The sequence below is a fragment of the Pituophis catenifer genome, unplaced genomic scaffold, assembly GCF_029215685.1.
Source record: "Pituophis catenifer annectens isolate HBS135680 unplaced genomic scaffold, rPitCat1.0.hap2 SCAF_2, whole genome shotgun sequence".
NCBI lineage: Eukaryota > Metazoa > Chordata > Lepidosauria > Squamata > Colubridae > Pituophis > Pituophis catenifer.
Genome location: NW_027256882.1, coordinates 97,018,420 through 97,038,854, shown reverse-complemented (window position 1 = coordinate 97,038,854; position 20,435 = coordinate 97,018,420). Strand labels below are relative to the sequence as shown.

The 20,435-nt window shown below is 40.8% G+C and overlaps 1 protein-coding gene across 1 annotated transcript; it reads right to left on the bottom strand.

Annotated features, from left to right (window-relative positions):
• Window positions 1-117: 117 nt before the first annotated feature.
• On the bottom strand, window positions 118-19,703 carry CD74 (CD74 molecule). The gene is made up of 10 exons (XM_070933872.1): window positions 19,554-19,703; window positions 15,582-15,757; window positions 14,762-14,829; window positions 14,242-14,304; window positions 12,210-12,305; window positions 11,480-11,549; window positions 6,695-6,883; window positions 2,955-3,017; window positions 2,806-2,865; window positions 118-1,356 (listed from the first exon to the last, which is right to left on the bottom strand). Exons 1-9 carry the CDS (start codon window positions 19,607-19,609, stop codon window positions 2,819-2,821), a joined length of 828 nt encoding a protein of 275 aa, XP_070789973.1. The 5' UTR covers window positions 19,610-19,703; the 3' UTR covers window positions 118-1,356; window positions 2,806-2,818.
• Window positions 19,704-20,435: the final 732 nt, after the last annotated feature.

The window sequence follows — 20,435 nt, the reverse complement described above, 5'->3', positions numbered from 1 at the left end:
AAATACTGCAGCATCTTCTTTCCGCAACTGCAGTTTTTTCAAAGGAGAGGATATTCTGGCAGCCTGTGCGTTGCTAGAATGTGAAAGGGTCAATCATCCACTTCAGCAGAAGAGTGCTTCATTAGCTGATTACTTTTTTATTTTGCAAAAGCTTATAATTAAAATCATCTTAGTTTGTTATCAGTGATTATATATTCAGTGTGCATCATTAACAGACCATAGACTAGGATTGGTATATAAACTTGAGAGCCTATCATCAATTAGAAGTATGTTTTAAAGACTTCTTTGCTTATCGTAACTTGCTCAATAACTATTCTAAAGATTATGTTAAGGATACTACTAAAGAAAGCATGCATACATATCAGCAGGCCAAAGTCTAATACTCTACTAAGCTTTTCTTGGAAAGAAAAAACATGCTACCTATGCCATCCAGTTAGAAAAGTTGACCTTTCTGGAAGTAAGGATGTCTCCTTCCCTGTAAAATAGTATGCCCCATCCTGGTGTCTGCCAGATGGCTGCAAGTTCCAGAATCCCTAGAACAGGTTTCTCAACCTTAGCAATTCTTGGCTCAGTTGAAGCCCAAACATCTTAGATTGCCATGGTTAAACTGTCTTAGAGAGTAAGATCAAAGATCATGCTGGCCTAGATTTCTGACCTTTAATAATACATCTGGAGAGCGCCACTTCAGGAAAGTTGTTTTAGAGATTTTGTTCTAATCATTCACATAAAATATAGTAAATCGGTGTATCTCATCTTTGTTAGCTTCAAGATGGGTGGACTTCAAATTCTAGGAGTTGAAGTCCATCCATCTTGAAGCTGCCAAGGTTAAGAAAACAATGAAGTAAATAATGATATGAATAGGTGGGCTTTGTAAAATCAGGAGAGGCAATCTGAGGGAAATAAACCTTGCAAAGAAAACATTGTGGAGAAATTGCATCTTTGTCATGTTTTAAATTCCTGTTTGATGGCAAATGGACATATGGAACAGGATTGATGTTGAAATATTTGCACTGAATGATCTTAACTGATTAAACATCAAAATCAGGGGGGGAGGGGGCATGAACATTGCACAGGGAAATATCTAAATTTCTTGCTTATTTGTTAAAGTCCTGGATAAGCAAAGGTCACTTTTCTAAAAGAATAATTCTGCACTGAGCATTGTTGACAGTAATAATTAAGCTACTTTCCAGCCTTTCCTCCTTTCCATTTAAGATAATTCTTAAACTGATAAATTTAGAAGCAGGTTGCTGTTACAGTAATTCTTGAAATCAGCATCCAAGCAGAGCAAAAGTGAAACAAGATGAAGACAATTTGACTTTCTTAGGCCAATGTGCTGGCCTCCTTGTTTCATATTTTCTAAGGAGAAAAAAAGAAAAAAGAAAGATGAATGGTAACCACACTAGTTACAGAAACAAAACTATTATTTAGAGGTCTGAGTCTAGCTTGGTCTCTCTAAAGTGGGAAAGTCCACATATTTTCAAGATACCAAACCAATCGTATATGTTTTAATCATATCCTATGGATTACTGTAGCATTGTACAGGGATCTAAAGGCCTTGGGAACAGACATTAACGACTGGGAAACCTTGACCTCTGATCGTTCAACTTGGAGGCTAAAGATGCAGCATGGCCTTCTCCAATTCAAAGAGACACTTGTTCGACAGGCTGAGGCAGAGAGGCAGTCCCGGAACCAGCGAAATCTGGGGGCTGGGCAGGGGACAGAATCTGCCTTCAGTGTGGAAGGGATTGCCACTCTCAAATTGGCCTTTTTAGTCACACCAGATGCTGTTTTAGGACCTCTTTCCAGAGCACGATACCATAGTCTCTTGAGACTGAAGGATGCCAATGTAACTAGCATTATTCAACTTACCCATGTACTGCCACAAGCTCCTTTTGTTCAGACCTTTTCCCCTGCAAGTTATTCTAAATGACATTTATTTAATGCAAAGCTCTAAATATTTAAGGTGCCAGTTCAATAAATTTGGTCATACCGATTCAAGGAAGCTGCTTGTTTAACTTGTATATCCATAGGTTCTTCACACATGCATATAGCTAAAAAACTTTTTTTGTTGTTCCAGCATTATGAAGCGTAAAGACATTTGTATGTTCTGCAATCTAGTTGGACATGCATCTAAAACATTATAAGCATGGAATCTTGAAACCTACACATTCAGCAGTGTATTAGGCCAACTGGACCTAACCAAGATTTTTTTTCCCTTTCCTTCAGAATAACATTTGAACTGCAGTTCTTTATTGCATGGTAGATATTTTTAGCTAATGTAAGACGCAACTTGCTACTACTAGCCATGATATCTCTACACCATTTCTGAATCAGAGGTGGGCAGCATTAACTGGGAAATGAGTATGGATAAGGAGCTATGGAGTTTATGTCCTTTATAGTCCCCCTAAGCCAGCCCTACTTAACCTGGTATCTCCATATAGCTGGGATTTCAACACAGTTCCTAGTCAACAAGCCAAAGAGCGTGCAAACAGAACATCCAGCCATCTAAAGAGTATTAAGTTGGGGGAGGCTGCCATGGCTATCTGTAGCTAAGCATTTTGGGAAGCAGGATACTGCCCTGGAACAGGGGTCTCCAACATCTTTAAGACTTGTAGACATCTTGGCATCTTTAAGACTTGTGGACTTCAACTCCCAAAATTCCTCAGCGAGGTCTCCAACCTTGGCAACTTTAAGACTTGTGGACTTCAACTCCCAAAGTTCCTCAGCCAGCAAAGATGCCAAAGTTGGAGACCCCTGCCCTAGAGAGCCCTCTGCGCAGATTGAACAAGGTTCTCCTCAAGTCACCTGAAGAGATCCATCAGTTTTGGTCTCCAGAATAGGTTACATTCTCAGGATCGAACATGCCTGCGAAAACAAAACATTGGCACAATTAAAGAGCTGAAAACGTCTATTTCTTAAATTTTTAAAGAATGTATTAGTGCAACAAATATTACCTCCTTGGGGGGGTTTTGTTTCAGGGAGGCGCTGAGTGGGGTGGACTGGTGCTTCAGCTATTCCTATAAATATATATATATATATATATTAAATGTTTTACAAAGTAAAAAAAATACAAACTTAAAGAAGAAAAAGAAAAGAAGGAATACAAGAAAATAGACAGAAAAGGCAAAAAGATATGAAGAAGTGGCTTCTGATCTTTACAGCTGTTATAAATGCATTTATATGTTGTCCTCCATTTCTATAGTTCTATCATCGCTTCCTTCTTTCCATATTCTATTTTTTCTAATCCCATAAATTCCAAATTACATTTTTTCCATTTTCAGCAAAAAAAAAAAAAAATCAATGAAGGATGTCTAGTCACTGACAAATGTAGCTGTCTTTTCCCTAATCAAATCTCTATCTCTGCAAATGTTCTCATCTTTACCAACATTCCTTTATTGTGTGTATTTCAGAATCTTCAGCTATTCCTTTTCCAGGAACTGTACAACTGACACATTGTTTAAACCTGGGATGAAGCTGTCTTGGCTTTACAAAAAGCCCCCTGATCTTCTAGAAGCAACCTCCCCCCCACATCTTCTATTAGTACACGAAGACTAGCTTTTCCCTGATCAGGATGTACCTATATTCCTAGTTTAGCTTGTCTATTAACCAACAACCCCTCCCTTTGGTCTAACAAAATAACAGAGTTGGATGGGACCTTGTAGGTCATCTAGTCCAATCCCCTGCCCAAGCAGGAGACCCTATTCCATTTCTAACAGATCTCTTCTTAAAAGCTTCTAATGATGAAGCTCCCACAACTTCCGAAAGCAAGCTGTTCCACTGGTTGATTGTTCTCACTGTCAGAAAATTTCTCCTTATTTCTTGGTTGAAGCTCTCCTTAATCAGCTTCCATCCATTATTCCTTGTCTGGCCTCCAGGTGCTTTGGAAAATAGGTTGTTGGACTCCTTTCTGTGACAGCCCCTCAAGTATTGGAACACTGCTATCATGGTCTAGATCAGGTGTGTGTCCAACCTGCAGCCCACATACAACCCTGAACAGCTAGTAATGCGGCCCGAAGATGTAAACTTTTAACGTGATTTTTAGCTATATTTTTCATGACTCAATTGCACAGTACTCAAGTATGTACTACGTAGGCAATAATCAAATGTTGTGTAGAGCTGTGTTAACTTCACCTCCCGTGCCTACCACACATAGTCAAATAGAAATCCACATGTGTCAGACATTAGATGTGCTTCTGCAGCTTGGCAAGTAAAATGCAGTGGTAACGAATTATATGTGTGTGATAATATAATGTGTGTGTGCGTGTGAAGACAGACGTTTATTAATCCAGCAAAAAAAAATTAAGTTTTTTTGTTGGGAAGCAGACATGTAAGTTTTCTGATTTAATTACTGCACTTGGGTTTACTGCATTAGTTTGTAAAACAATAAGTTAAAATAGTTTTTTAGCAACTGCGGGAGAGTGGTGCAAAAATTAATTAAATAGTTCTTTGCTCATGATATTGATATAATTATATATGCACCATCACTAATACTAGAAAAATAAATGGTTGCTTATTTTTTTTTTATGAAAGCACAACTTCAACATCCTGTCAAAAAACCCCAAAACCTTAAAAAAGAAAAATTGTGGATTAAGAAAGAATTTTCAACAAAAAATGGAGAGTTGAATACTTTTTTGTCAAAACGAATAATAAGGCACTATGCCTAATTTGAAGGGAATTGTGTCAGTTTTAAAGATTACAATTTGGAAAGACATATGTAAAACATGCTGTCAAATTCGATGCATATCAAGGGATGTTTTGTAAAAACAAAATAGCAGAACTGAAAAAAGTAACCATTTTTTAAACAAATTTACGACTATTGTGAAAGTTATGTGGTAGAAAATCTGATTGCAGAAAAATCAAAACCATTTACTAGCGGTGAGTTTATTAAGCAATTTATGGAAAGTATGGCAGAAATAATTTATCCTAATTTTTTTAATGGATTTTTATAAAATCAGTTTGTCTCACTGGACTATAGCCAGGCAAATTGCAAAAAAATAGAAAATTCTATCTTTCTCTATTGAAAGAGATTTGGAGAGTAAAATTAGTAATTTCAAATTTTATGCTTTAGAAATAGATGAAGTAGTAATGCTACAAATGTGACTCTATTTCCCATTTTTATTAGGGGTATTGATAACAAATATCTCACTAAAAATGGTTTTAGTACCATTAAAAGACACAACCAAACTTGATTTACCTGAAGCAATAGAAATTATATTAAAGTGATTTAAAAAAAAAAATTGGTAACAAATCTGGTGTAGCTACTGATGGTGGCCTAGCTATGGTTGGTTAAAAAAAAGCATTTATAAAACTAATGGAAGACAATGCAATTGCTGCCAGCAACTCACATTTGATGAAAGATCATTGCATTGTGTATCAAGAAAATTTATGCACAAAAGCTTTAAAAATGAATGGGGCGATTCATTCAAGTGATGATGGGCATGGGGCATATAGATGGAAGCCAGTGGAAGATGCCTATGCTTAAGACCAGTGGCATGTTCCAGCCCTCTGAACTCACTCCCAGACCTTCTCAGTAATGTACCCTGGGGGGTTAGAGTTTGGCAATAACCAAGGCCACAGGACAGGGGCAGTGGTGGGTTTCAAATTTTTTTACTGTGGGTGTGGCATGGCTTGGTGGGCGTGGCGGGGGAAGGTTACTGTAAAATCTCCATTTCCTCCCAATCAGCTGGGACTTGGGAAGTAGAGAATAGATGGGGGAGGAGCCAGTCCAAATTTTTACTACCGGTTCTCCAAACTATTCAAAATTTCCACTACCGGTTCTCCAGAACTGGTCAGAACCTGCTGAAACCCAACTCTGGATAGGGGGAGTAGCAGTTGTCATTCGAGAATCTCTTTTGGCCTTCAGGGTCCATGCTCCTCATGTTTCCAGATGGGAGACTCTGTTTCTGAGACAAGGCTCACAGGATCAAATGGGAGTACTGCCGCTGTACCAGCCTCCTTGGTGTGTAGCAACCTCCCTGCCTCAGTTGCTAGAGGCTAATCTGCTTCCAGGTGCAATTCAAGGTGTTGGTTATTACCTTTAAAGGTCTCTAAAGCAGGGCTGTCAAACTCCCAGCCTGCAGGCTGGATGCGTCACGTGCTGGCCACACCCATGCCCAGTTTAGCGAAGGGGGAAAAAATCCTGATACATCGCATGACGCCACCATGACAATGTGAGTTTGACACCCCTGCTCTAAAGCATGAATCCAGGATATCTGTGCAACCACCTTTTCCCAGTGGGATTGGCTTCTCCCATTCGTGCTGCAAAGGGGCCTACTGCAGATCCCATCAGCCAAGGAATTTGACTGGTAAGATCCAGGAGAAGGGCCTTTTCTGCCATGGCCCTGTTCTTTGGAATATCTTGCACAGGAGGTAAGATCTGCCTTCTCTTTTTTTTAGCCTTCAAAAAATACCTCAAAACCTGGCTATGGGGTCCTGAAGGAAAAGCTGTTGGCTGGAGGTGGTTGGTGGTGCATTAACAGAGAAGGTTCTCCTACTTCTCCACTCCAAACCTATGGATTTTTAGTTTAATTTTTATATGCTTTTATATTTCTAATTGTCTGGATATTTGTATCACACTGTAAGCAACTCAGAGTCGCTTCAGACTGCAAGATGGGCGGCAAACGAATTTAATATTCATAACCATAACCATCACATTAGTAACTCTCCTACTTGATAGCAGAAAGAAGCTCTTTACCAGCACAGTCTGGACGTCCAAAGATTTTAGAGCCCTCAATTATTGTGCCATTTTTGTAGACACACCAGCAATAGCCGCTGCTGGAACTGCACTGCAAAGGCAGATAGTTCCCCTTTTCATCACAATGGGCACAGAATCTTCCTGGATGGACACCTTTAACACACTCTTCCTTCTGGCACTTGGTTTTCCCTTTAAAAAAAAAAAAAGGGAGAACCAAGGAAATTTTAATATTTAGAGCTGATTGCCAGTACTCTCGCTGTCCTTTTAAAGCACTTGTAAAGCACAATAATCACATCCCTTGTCTTCAGAAGAGCACATATGATAATACAGAATGTATGGCCTTTAGTGCAGGCTTTGGTGCCAACTCCCCTCAGCCTCACCCAGCAAGGACAATAACAAAACAACAGAGTTGGAAGGGATCTTTGAGATCTTCTAGTCCAGTGTTTCTCAACCTTGGAAGCTTGAAGATGGGTGGACTTCAACTCCCAGAATCCCCCAGCGAGCAGGGAATCTGGGAGTTGAAGTCCCCCCATCTTCAAGCTACCAAGGTTGAGAAACACTGTTCTAGTCCAACCCTCTACTCAAGCAGGAAATTTATACTATTTCAGACAAATGGCTATCCACTCTCTTTTTATAAATAAATGGCCAGGAATGGTTTGAGTTGTCAAATATCTAGGACAGGGCTGTCAAACTCGCGGGCCATGGGCCAGATGCGTCACATGCTGGCCACGCCCATGCCGGTTTAGAGAAGGAGGGAAAACTCAGGATGCATCACGTGACAACACCGTGACAACACGAGTTTGACACCCCTGATCTAGGATATTTGATCCTGGACAAATCAGAGTTAATGACTACAGTGGTGTATGATAGAATAGAAGTCATTGTGGACTTTCTGTGAGTTAATTACAATAATCAATTGTTAACAGAGGGCTTTAAAGTTTAGCTTTGCTGTTGGGTTTACCTGTTAACTGTTCTTATAAACTGTGGACCTGTTTTGCAAGGGGGGAACTATTATTGTTGAAATATATTTATCAGTATTCAGCTAGCGGAGACTGTATGTGTGCATGTTTTTTCATTGTTGTTTTATGTCCATTTTTGTCTTGTTCATCATTTTGCCTTGTCCTTTTTTTTTTCTTTTGGAGTTTATATTTTAACTTGGGATATAATTTAAAAAAAAATATGAGGAGTGGTGGGAGTTGTACTTCAACTATGTATGAAGAGATGCAATTCTCCAATGCTGATGTAATTAAATATGACAAATTTATATATGGAGCATAAGTCAGAAATGAAGTGTTTCTCGGAATGTGGCACAACTACACTCCAGAAAGCCAGTCTCTCAGGGAGCAGCATTCAGTAGAGCTTTTCCCAGGATGGTGGGGCTTTTGCATACACAATTCACATTAGAAGGGAAGGGGAGCAACCAAGTCTACTGTATAACCATCGCACCACACATAAGCAGCCTGGAAGCTCCAAGCAAAGTTTTAACATATGGCTTGGCTGACTGTGTTGGCTACTCCTTAATCATCAAAACAGGTTGTTCCATTGCTAAGCTATACCAAAGGAAAGGGAAGGGTAAGGAAATAATGCTTTTTGTAACAATATGCCACTTTAATTAGGACAGCTATTTCATTGGGATGGCTCCCAAGGAAACCATTTAGCCTAATGAGAGCAAACGCTAATGAGTAGTTTAATGGAGGTAGTATTAATATAAATTCTGCTAATGGGGGCAGTGGCTGATGACTGCTGGGTGGCTAATTGATATGAAACTCTCAGCCACTGGGTTTGATTTCAAAAACTGCAGAAATCACAGAAGGAAGAATTCTTCTTAAATACAAGATTGGTGCTCAAGTTTGTTACATAACCTACTGAAGCATTATTGAATCATTTGTGGAGGGAGTTGCTGAAATGCCTAAGATGTTCCCATGGGTTTTAAATTATATTGAAGAGGCTCTTAATTTGCATCTTGGGTCTTCCTTCCTCACAGATGCAACGTCTAACTTGTAATTGAAGTATTAAATGAATCACTTATTGCCAGACGTGTGTGAGAGAGAGGGATGGGGAGAGAGAAGGGAGGGAGGGAGGGAGAGAGAGAGAGAGAGAGAGAGAGAGAACATTTTTCTGCTTTGTGACTTCTAGTGCTTTCTCTTCTCTTTCCATATAAGTTCTGGGCTCTACAGCATGAAAAGTTCATCAACCAACCAGACTCAACAAGTTAACAGGTAGTCCTTGACTTAATACCACAACTGAGGCCAAAATGTATGTTCTTAAGTGAGTTTGCCCCATTTTACAACCTTTCTTGCCACAGTTGTCAAGTGAATCACTATAATAGTTAAATTAGTCAAACTGTTGCTAAGTGAATCTAGCTTGTCAGAAGGCCGCAAAAGGAGATCACATGACCCCAGGACACTGCAAGCATCACAAATATGAGTCAATTCTGATCACAGGACCATGTGGATGCTGCAACGGTCATAAGTGTGAAAATTAGTCATCAGTCACTTTTTTCAGTGCTGTTGTAACTTTGAATGTTTGGAAGATGGGAGGACCGTGTAGGATGGAGAGCTGCAACTCAAGAAGAAATTCGTGGAAATGGCAAAATTCCCTTTGCAACAGAACAAGAGATTTTCATTTACAAGATGGCGCCTTTGAATTTTTTCATAGAACATGGGGCTTCTCTCCAGTCCAAAAAAAAAAAAAGCAGTAACTGCTGAATTCTTTCCCTAAAGGTAAAGGCCTCCCCTGTTTGGTAGTGTCCGACTCTAGGAAGCAGTGCTCATCTCTGTTATTTAGACAAGAAAGCCAGCATTGTCTGAAGGCATTTCTGTGGTCATGTGGCCAGCACAACTATATGCTGAGGTGCATGAAACACGCTTACCTTCCTACCAGGGGTGAAATGCTCCCGGTTCGGGCTGGATCGCCCGATCCGGTAGCGATGGCGGTGGGTGGTTCGGAGAACCGGTAGCAAAAATCCCTGCACCCCCCCCCCACCCCACCATGCTCAGCTGAGTCGCATGATCATCAGAGGCTTTTTTTGTTTACTTTTAAAAGCATTTTTTCTACAATCTCTTCCAATGAAAAAATGCTTTTAAAAGTAAAAAAAAAAAAGCCTCTGATGATCGTGCGGTTCAGCTTGGATCCTCAAAGGCTTTTCAAAGCATTTTTTTCTGCAACCTCTTGGCCGAAGAGGTGGTAAAAAAAATGCTTTGAAAAGTCTCTGACGATCCCAGCTGAGTTGCCTGATCAGCAGAGAGGCATTTTTTAAAAAAACCTCTCTGACAATCCCAGCTGAATTGCTGATCGCCAGAGGCTTTTCAAAGCATTAGAAAAAATGCTTTGAAAAGGTTTTTTTTTTTAAAAAGTTGGCCACGCCCACCCAGTCACATTACCCCACCACCATCAAGCCACAACCGGTAGTAACACATTTTACATTTCACCCCTCCTTCCTACCAAAGTAAAGTGATACCTATTTACCTATTTACCTACCTGTATTTACATGCTTTCAAACTGCTAGGTGGGCAGGAGCTGGGGCAAGTAAGGGGAGCTCACCCTGTTGTGCTGTTGTGTGTCTTCAGATCTCAAATCCGAGCTGTCAGCTTTCCAGCTGATAAGCTCAGCGTCTTTAATCAGTGAGCCATCGCATGCCCCCCCGTTCTTCCCTTATGAACCCTGATCATACATATGTGTACATTACAATGTGCCCTGATGTGCCCACGCTGTACATTTCTTTGACCTCATCATTCAATATTGCTAAACCACGGTGGTGCAGCGGTTAGAGTGCAGTACTGCAAGCTACTTCTGCTCGCTGCCGGCTGCCTGCAATTTGGCAGTTCAAATCTCACCAGGCTCAAGGTTGACTCAGCCTTCCATCCTTCCAAGGTGGGTAAAATGAGGACCCAGATTGTTGGGGGAAATATGCTGACTTTATAAACCGCTTAGAGAAGGCTGTAAAGCACTGTAAAGCGATATATAAGTCTAAGTGCTATTGCTATTGCTGATTGGATGCACTTCAACCAAAGGCATCTTCCTGCAATTGGCTTTCTTCATTACTATAATGCTATGTATGGGTAGTCCTCAACTTACAACCACAGCTGAGCCCATAATTTCTGTTGCTAAGCAAGGCAGTTGTTAAGTGAGCTGTGCCTCGTTTTAGAACCTTTTTGCCACAGTTAAGTGAATCACTTCAGTTATTAAGTGAACCATGTGGTTGTTAAGCAAGTCTGGCTTTTCCCATTGACTTTGCTTGTTAGAAGCCAGCTGAGAAGGTTACAAATGGGGATCACATGACCCCAGGACAGTGCAATTGTCATAAACACAGGCTAGTTGCCAAGGGCCCAAATTTTGATCACGTGACCATGAGGATGTTGCAACGGTTGTAACGGTGAAAACCGGTCATAAGTCACTTTCCTCAGTGCTATTATAACTTCAAATGGTCACTAAATGAATGGTTGTAAGTCAAGGACTACCTGTACTGTACAGTACTGATGCTAAACTGTGAAATAAGCAAAGCTACATAAAATGGGACTGGGGGAGACAAACCCTATTCTACCCTGATCCTTCTGCATATGCCTCAGTATTTAACTTTCCTCACAAAGCTTGATAACATCACGACACTTGGAATATTCTAGAATATTGTTGCTGTTCCTACTCATTTCCTACACCTCTTTAGGACGGTAGGCACAAGTAGGACATGGCACTTTGATCTGCTCTGAGTTGAATGGATTCATCCTTTGCTTCCAAGAATTTCATGCTTACAAGTTGTTTGTTTCCTACAAGTCTAGCATTACATACCTTTTTCTTCGGTATTCTGTTTTTGGGCCATTTGGAAGATCAGCCACTTGTGCATCCAGGTTTCAAACTCCTGCAAACAGACCAGATATCGTTACTGAAGGTTAATTATATTAAATTAAGACCACTATTGTTTTGCCCTTCCTTGGTAACCTCTTGGAGAATAATCCGTATCTCCTAAAGAAGGCTGTTGAAGATCCATAGCAGTGGTGGGATTCAATTTTTTTTACTACCAGTTCTAGTGTGCGTGGCTTGGTGGGCATGGCATGGCTTGGTGGGCATGGCAGGGGAAGGATACTGTAAAATCTCCATTCCCTCCCCACTCCTGGAGAAGGTTACTGCAAAATCCCCATTTCCTCCCGATCAGCTGGGACTCAGGAGGCAGAGATTAGATGGGGGCGGGGCCAGTCAGAGGTGGTATCTGCCGGTTCTCCAAACTACTCAAAATTTCCGCTACCGGTTCTCCAGAACTGGTCAGAACCTGCTGAATATCACCTCTGCTCCATAGGAAGATGCAGATGTTTCTTATGTAAGTAGAGAGGAAGGTAGAAAAGCAGAGGATTTCTGGTAGGACTATACCTGACTCTCCTATAGATAGTGGAAATCAGAATAAGGCAGTCCAGGATCTTGGTAAGAAAATGAGAGAATCACAGAAGAGAGATGAGGGTTCAGGAAAGAAAATCAAGGGCATCCAAGGAGGAGGAACAAGACTCTAGGAATGACAGAGATTTACCTTCCAGTCATTGTAAGCCATGCGGATCTTCAGGTGTCCCATATTTTCCAGGAAGTTGCTTTTTAATTGAGGAAAAGTTCTGGTTGGGTTTTCTCGCTAAAGAAAGAGACATATTTACAGTACAGATAAGAGAAGGGCTGTTGTTCAAGAGCATCAGGGTCAGGTTCATATGCTGATTGTTCTTTTCATTTCATTTCGGCTTATGATGTGGCTAAGCCTTTGCAGCTATGTTTAATACGTGGTTTAGGATTATGCACGAATCCACATGTTATGCCAAACTACAATTTGTTTAACTATGGCATATTGAAACAACTGGTGTCAGTTTCATGCCACAATGTTTAACCCAAATGAAGCAACATGTGTGATGACTTTTTATGTTGTATGAACCAGGTTGAAGACTAGGCTTAGCTTACACATTATGAGCAACTTGGTTTCAGCAGTTTAAGAAAGTCCCTAATATGTAAGATCATCTAGACAGGACTGCGAGACAGTTCTGTACGTTTGAACTGGACCACCACTTCATTCTTCTGAATGGTATTTTAAAATAGAAAAGGAGATGCCGACATCCCTAAACCATAGTTTTCCTCCCTCCAATTCCCTTCCTAAATTCTCTAAATTCAAGGAAGTGGACCTTGATGGAGACAGGCAGCCAGTGGTGGGTTTCAAATTTTTTTACTACCGGTTCTGTGGGAGTGGCTTGATGGGCATGACATGGCATGGCATGGTTTGGTAGGAGTGGCAGGGGAAGGATCCTGTAAAATCTCCATTCCCTCCCCATTCCAGGGGAAGGTTACTGCAAAATTCCCATTTCCCCCCGATCAGCTGGGACTCAGGAGGCAGAGAATAGATAGGGACGCAGCCAGTCAGAGGTGGTATTTACCGGTTCTCTGAACTACTCAAAATTTCTGCTACCGGTTCTCCTGAACTGGTCAGAACCTGCTGAAACCCACCTCTGCATGCAGCTGCTACCTAGACCAAAGAATCTGAAACATTTTTTTAAGTCCAGGAACAGATGACATTAAGAAGTGGCTTAGGCAGATACCTCCCTGATTCATTGATTTATAGGAAGAGAGAGAAGGTATAGCACAATGAGAGTGTGGCAAAAGACTGTTATTACATCCAACCTCAGAGTACATTTAACCTTCCTAGCTAAAGGAAGGCTAAAGCTACTGGAGAGTTTATTTCCTAGTCTGGTCTACTTAATAGCGTTGACAATCTGTCTCACTGGGATTCCAAATCTGAATGTAATTCTCATCACGAGAAAAGCAGATATAGGCCAAAGAGGTTTTGAAAATATCAATTTCACTCATCTAGCACAATTGACATTGAATACATGTGAATACCTAGGCTGGGGAGTGGTGCTAAAGCACACAGATCAAGCAAAAAAGGAATTTGAAATAAAAAAGACAGCTCTCTTTGCACAGTTAAAGTGAGAGCGCTTAGCAAGAGGAACTCTCTGGCCAGGGTCCAAAGCAGTTACACGCCTGACTGTGAAAAACCGGCACAGAATTACAGTTTGTGCTTTGTTGCTTGAAGAAAGAAAAAAAAAACTGCTAATCAACTTATCCAGTGCAAACTGGTGTACCAAAAGTTCCAGCTTGATATGCTGTGCTTTCATCGGCAGCTTCCTTAAATCTTGGCAGAAACTACTGCTAGGTTCTGTAAAATTCACTAAAGAAGGCCCTTCCCGCTCCCATTTTTCTTTGAGTTTCAGTTCTTCCACAGATTGTATGTATCTGCAGTCAAGGATCGTTGCTGATTCTCATGTCCGGAAAAAATATTCATCGGTCAACTTCGCTGCTTGAAAAGCAAAGTAGATTAATGAGATTTATAAAAGTAGTGAAGACTCAGAACTGATAACAAGGTAGAACGGCAAATTCTCCCCTGCCTAATGTTGGATGGAAGGTAGGCTCAAGGAGGAGCCACAGCCTTAAGAGAGAGCATCACACTGAATGCAGATTTGCTGGAGCATCCACAATCGGGACACAATGCTTTGTCACAAACACAAAAGTAACAAGGCGAGACCGCTTACCAAGAGCAGGCGTTTGACTTGATCCTCGGTGCTATTAGTCAGTTTGTTTTCCATCTGCAGAAACTGTAGAAAAGAAAATAGGGATTTATACCAGGAAAGGAGAACATTAGAAGGAGTTCCCATGTCTCTGGAATTATAGAAGGCAGTGGCAGGAAGGGTTGCCTATTCTTGTGGTCATAAGGGAAGGAGGGAGGGACTGAGATAATTTAAACATAATGGTCACCTCACTTTGTGTGTATCAATTCTAAATATACTTGTGGGTAAACTTCTAAACAATTCTAAATTGTGTGTAACCATGATACGTGAAAGTTTGTGCAAAAATAAATGTGTTGCCTTGAGAGTGCTACATTAACCTTCGTTGCAGTGCTGTGAAAGGTGAACTTTTAAAACTAGCCAGTTTTTCAGAAGTTGCAGAACTGCCCACTGAAATCGTTCAAGAGGAACTATTGGGAATCCAACATAGATAGACAACAATAAGTCATGGAAGGGAGCAGGGGCCTTCACCATCTGTCCTATTTACCTTTGGTTCGCTCAGGGCCAAAGGCATCACATTAGCTATTGCCATCTTTGGGCCTGATCTTTGGACATCTGTGGGAAGAAAGAGAGTTGTAAAATACATACAGAAAGGGATAAACATAAGAGCATTCACAAGTGCTTTCTACCCTTATAGTTGTGTCAAACCAGGGACATTTGGTTATAATCCAGACAAATCTCTGAAGCAAGACAAGGGCATGTTTACCTTTGTGCATGTGTGAGGGTGCCCAATAGAAATTTTGGCTAGCTTTCTTTTAGTCAGAAACCTTGTCCTTCATAGGTAAAGGTAAAGGTTCCCCTCGCACATATGTGCTAGTCGTTCCCGACTCTAGGGGCCGGTGCTCATCTCCGTTTCAAAGCAGAAGAGCCAGCGCTGTCTGAAGACATCTCCGTGGTCATGTGGCTGGCATGACTAAACACCAAAGGCTCACGGAACACTGTTACCTTCCCACCAAAGGCGGTCCCTATTTTTTTTACTTGCAATTTTTACGTGCTTTCGAACTGCTAGGTTGGCAGAAGCTGGGACAAGTAACGGGAGCTCACTCCGTTACGTGGCGCTGAACTGCTGACCTTTTAATCGACAGGCTCAGCTTCTTAGCCACTGAGCCACCATGTCCCTCTGTCCTTCATACTCAACCACAAATTACTTTCAAAAAGTAATTTCCAAGCAGGATTAAATAAAGAGATCACGATGAGCCTGTGCAACTGCAAACAAAATGTCACAAGTAAACCTTGTCTAAGGGCCATCCATCATCTTTGCGCTCTGCAGCTGAAAGTGAAAGGAAGGGGGTGGGTAGCTGACTAACTTTTAGAGATGCTGCCGGTCAGGGAGTCCAGTTTCAGTTGCTGGGTGTTCTTGGTCAGTTTGGTGATCTGGTTGTCATGCTGATACACAAAGTAGACAGTCACAGCCTGGCCAGCGAGGAGCAAGACCCCCAGGAGAGAAAAGACAGTGTAGGCAGTCCCCTTGCTGCAAGAATTTCTGCCAAATATAAGAGGTTTGTGTCAGTACTCACCCAGCCATCCTAATGTCTGTCCTTCCCTCTCTAACCTGAGGTCCTGCACCAAAACATCTGCATGATGAATGCACATCTGCAGGATTCTGCTAGAGATACACGTTGCTTAGACAGTTCTTCTATTTATAATGCAGACCTCTGCTTGTTGCAGTAATTACCGAGTTAGTTGAGATAGCAAGAAGACTCTGTGATCCACCCCCTTGCGACTTTGTTAAAATTAAAAAGAACTATGTAGTAAGAGCAAATGAAGTCATTACAGGTAGTCCTTGACTTACAGCAGTTCATTTAGTGACCGGTCAAAGTTACAAAAAGTGACTGATGACCGTTTTTCACGCTTACCACCATTGCAGTATCCCTATGGTCAAGTGATCAAAATTCAGGAGCTTGACAGCTGACTCATATTTATGATGGTTGCAGTGTCCTGGGATCATGTGATCCCCTTTTGCGACCTTGTGACAAGCATAGGATATTTGATTTCCCTATTGATTAGGCCCCAGTTTGTGCGATTTGGAAGAAAAGTCTCCAACCCCATCTCGAGTACGGGTTCCCCACAGGGCTGTGTCTTGAATCCGCTACCGTTCACCTTGATGATCCACAACTGCTGTGCAAAATCTGCTAGGAATCATATTGTGAAATATGCGCAGAGGTGGGTTTCAGCAGGTTCTAACTAGTTCTGGAGAACTGGTAGCGGAAATTTTGAGTAGTTTGGAGAACCGGTAGTAAAAATTCTGACTGGCCCTGCCCCCATCTATTCTCTGCCTCCCAAGTCCCAGCTGATTGGGAGGAAATGGGGATTTTGCAGTAACCTTCCCCTGGATTGGGGACGGAATGGAGATTTTACAGTATCCTTCCTCTGGAGTGGGGTGGGAATGGAGATTTTATAGTATCCTTCCCCTGCCATGCCCACTAAGCCACGCCCACCAAGCCATGCCATGCCACACCCACCAAGCCACGCCCACAGAACCGGTAGTAAAAATGTTTGAAACCCACCACTGAATATGTGGATGACACGGCAGTGGTGGGTCTTATCCAGGAATGACAATGTAGATTCTTATAGGGAGGAGGTGAAGGCTCTGGTGGATTGGTATAATAAAAATAATTTGATTTTGAATGTTAATAAAACAAGGTGATCATTGTTGATTTTTAGAAAGAGCTGGCATAGTTATTACTCCACTCTGTATCAAGGCTGCAGCTGTGGAGGTGGTCAATAGTATTATGTATCAGAGGGTGGAGTTAACTAACAATCTGACTTGATCTCTTCATACATCATCCTTAGTGAAGCGTGCAAACCAGTGTTTGCATTTCCTGCTTTGGATGAGGAAAAAACATCTTTCTTCTTCTGTCCTGGCCACTTTTTACAGAGGCACGATTGAGAGTGTTTTAACAAACTGCATCACTGTTTGGTTTGGTGGCTGCAGTGCCTCAGATAGAAAGTCCATATTAGAGAGTGTTAAGGACAGTATAGGAAGCTCGCTTCCTGTTATTCTGGATACTGCTTATAAGCACTATGTGCTTAGAGGGTAAAGCATTGTTAGAGACCCCACACACCCACTTCATGGTCTGTTTCTGTTGTTCCCCTTTGGGAAGAGGTTCCGAAGTATTTCTAGCAGGACTACTTCTATAGATTCTATAACAGCTTTGTTCCTTATGCCATCCATTTTATAAATTCACAGGATTCCTTTTTTCCCTGCCATGTATATGTACACATTCGAACTAGACTGTGATGTTTCTCTGTCTCATATATGTGTGTGTATATGTATAATGGTTATCTTTTGAGAGCTGAATGCAACAAAATTTCAATTTAATGTATACTGATTAGTGTACTTTTTTTTTTTTAATTTGATTTATATGCCGTCCTTCTCCGGAGACTCAGGGCGGCTTACAATGCGTTAAGCAATAGCCTTCATACTTTTGTATATTTATACAAAGTCAGCTTATTGCCCCCACAAACTGCGTCCTCAATTTACATTTAAAGTGACAATAAAGTTTTGTTCTGTTTTGTTCTATCAGGTGATCCTCTTTTGCGACCTTGTGACAAGCAATTTAACTAATTTAACAACAGCAGGGATTCACTTAACAATTGTAGCAACAAAGGTCGTAAAATGGGGAAAATTCATTTAACAAATGGCTCACTTAACAACAGAAATTTTGGGCTCAATTGTGGTTGTAAGTCAAGGACTACCTGTATTTTTTTCCCCTTATACCAAAGGATTAATTTCCCTCATGGAAATCCCTCCCTCCCCCCACCTTTGGAAGTTGCCAAACCTAGCATAGCATAGAGGCAATTAAGTATATACTCTACCACCACCCTCCTAAACAAACAGTGCAAGATAAAAGTGTGCTTTATATATATATATATATATATATAACACAGACCAAAATGGATAGAGTGGAATAGGCTTCAAATTTAAAAGAAAACCATACATGGCCAATTAAAAAAAAGTCCCCTACCAAATTATAGAAAATCCCTATTTTCCCCAACCTGTATCTTACCCCTTCTATAGCTCACAAAATAACTTCCTGTCCAAAAACAAAACTGGGAAATTCCCAAGAGACCTTTATCTAATTCATTAATATGGATTTGTTGCTTGCAAAATAGAAGCTGAAAGTGAAAACGAAGAAATGTTTGCTAGCACAACGTAGAGTATAACAAATCAACCCTTGACTACTTCTCTTGTACTTTTGCACTTTAAAAAATAAGTGAACATTTTTTACTGCTTAGAAAGGAAGGAAAAGGAGAGGGAGAGAGAACTGAGTTATATTTCCAAAGTACCATTGTAAAACAAAATTGAAAATGGTGATATACCGGAGAAAATGGATAATTCTTTGCCAGTGATTTAAAAATAGCTCCAGTACTTAATTGGTTTTAGCGCATAACTTAATATATTGTTAAACTGATAACACATATTGTGGCTTCCTTATAACCTGACTGGTTTTCTTAAGCACGAAGCAGTGTCTAAACTTTTTGATGAGATTGAAAGATTGCCCTAAAGTGATTGTGCTAATGAAGCAAGCCCAGCATGAAAAGATTCAAGGTTAGAAATATGACTACCCTTAAACAAGGTTTATAATCTTGTGCTAAGAACTGAATTGAATTGAATTATCCTAAGCCTAAATATGGTTGGGTTAGCATATAGCGTGAACTATATTGTGATTTATAAAACATAGTTTACGACGTGACAGGAGTATAAAAGCCAATTATAGGTTATTCAATAAATCATAGCTGAAGACAAAAACAAGAATAATCTAAGCAATATAATCTCACCCATGTTTATTCACACAACCCCATGGACACAAAATGGGCTTGTTTCTATGTACCTTTTCATAATGCTACAGTTTCAGTGCTTCCCATGTTTTCTGTTCTTCCGTTTTGAAAATCCATATAACCCAGCCTGTGGCTTTTGCCACCAGATTCCCTCCAGTTGGAACAGGCTACCTCCCATTTAGCGCAACCACCAGCATATAGGATGGGATACTGGAAATTGTAAACCAACCCAGGTGGAGGGCATCATGCATGGAAAACTGCCACTAGCCTTTGGCCAATGCACTGAGGGTCTACTTAAATGCTTGTCTTAATTCCTTCTTATATCCGCATAGATGTTTCTAGACACATTGGGAGGTTTGCAGAAAGACACCCCCCCTCCAATTACCACATTTCTCAGCTACATCAAATGTCCCCTATTTTTCAATATGATAGAGGGTGCAATACTGGAAACTCAAAACTCAGCCGAAGGAAATAAAATGAGTGGTAGCAACAAATACCTTGCTTGTTGTCTTGTAGAACCAGTTGGTGGGAGAAGAATATGGTCGTCCTCCATGGTCTTTACTGCCTCAGGAGCTGAGTTCTGGCAATGTGGTTGATGGCTGGGAAATGGGGATTTTTAAAAGTTTGCTGGGCTTTTCAAGTGTTTCTTGAAAGGCAAATGAGGGAAGTGAAAGTAGAAAGACCTAGGTAGCTGGAAATACCCTTCAATATTCTGCCCACATTATTATCATAAAGGAATCTAATTGGGCATTTTTATTCTAGATTTAATTTCTAAGAGATGTCATTGGGTACTCAAATGACATCATCTGTTGGCAGGTAACCTGTGGCTGTTCCTTGTTCCATCCAACTGTTAGCGTGCAGTAGCTTTCTCAAACCAGTCTTTATCATAGTTAATGATTTGGTAGCTACTTCACTAAAGAATAAAATGCTACTGGGAACAAAGGATTGTGAGGTGTTAGGAACTCCGTACAGATACATAGACATTCCTTTAAATTCAGGTCAAATAATAGTTGGAATAGATTGTAGTTCATGTTCAATTCGCACAGCTTTTGTTCACGTTGATGTTGCTTCCCTATTCCAATTATTTTGACTCTCTCCATACTCAAAATGGTGTCTCTTCCTGAGAGTACTTTTGCATGTGTTTTAATAAGTGCCAACTGACAGAGAGCTAGCATCTAGTTCATTCCACCCCTCAATGAGAAATGTTTCATAGGTAAAATTCTCACAGAAACTTCAACCCCAGAACAGGATGTAGAATTCTGAATTTTGGAAAGTCTTATCCTCAACTAGTTCTTGCTGGGAAATGATTGAGGGCAATTTCCAGTTTAGTTTGCACCCAACAAATTCCTAGTCAATTCTTATATTCAGATCAGAGCAAG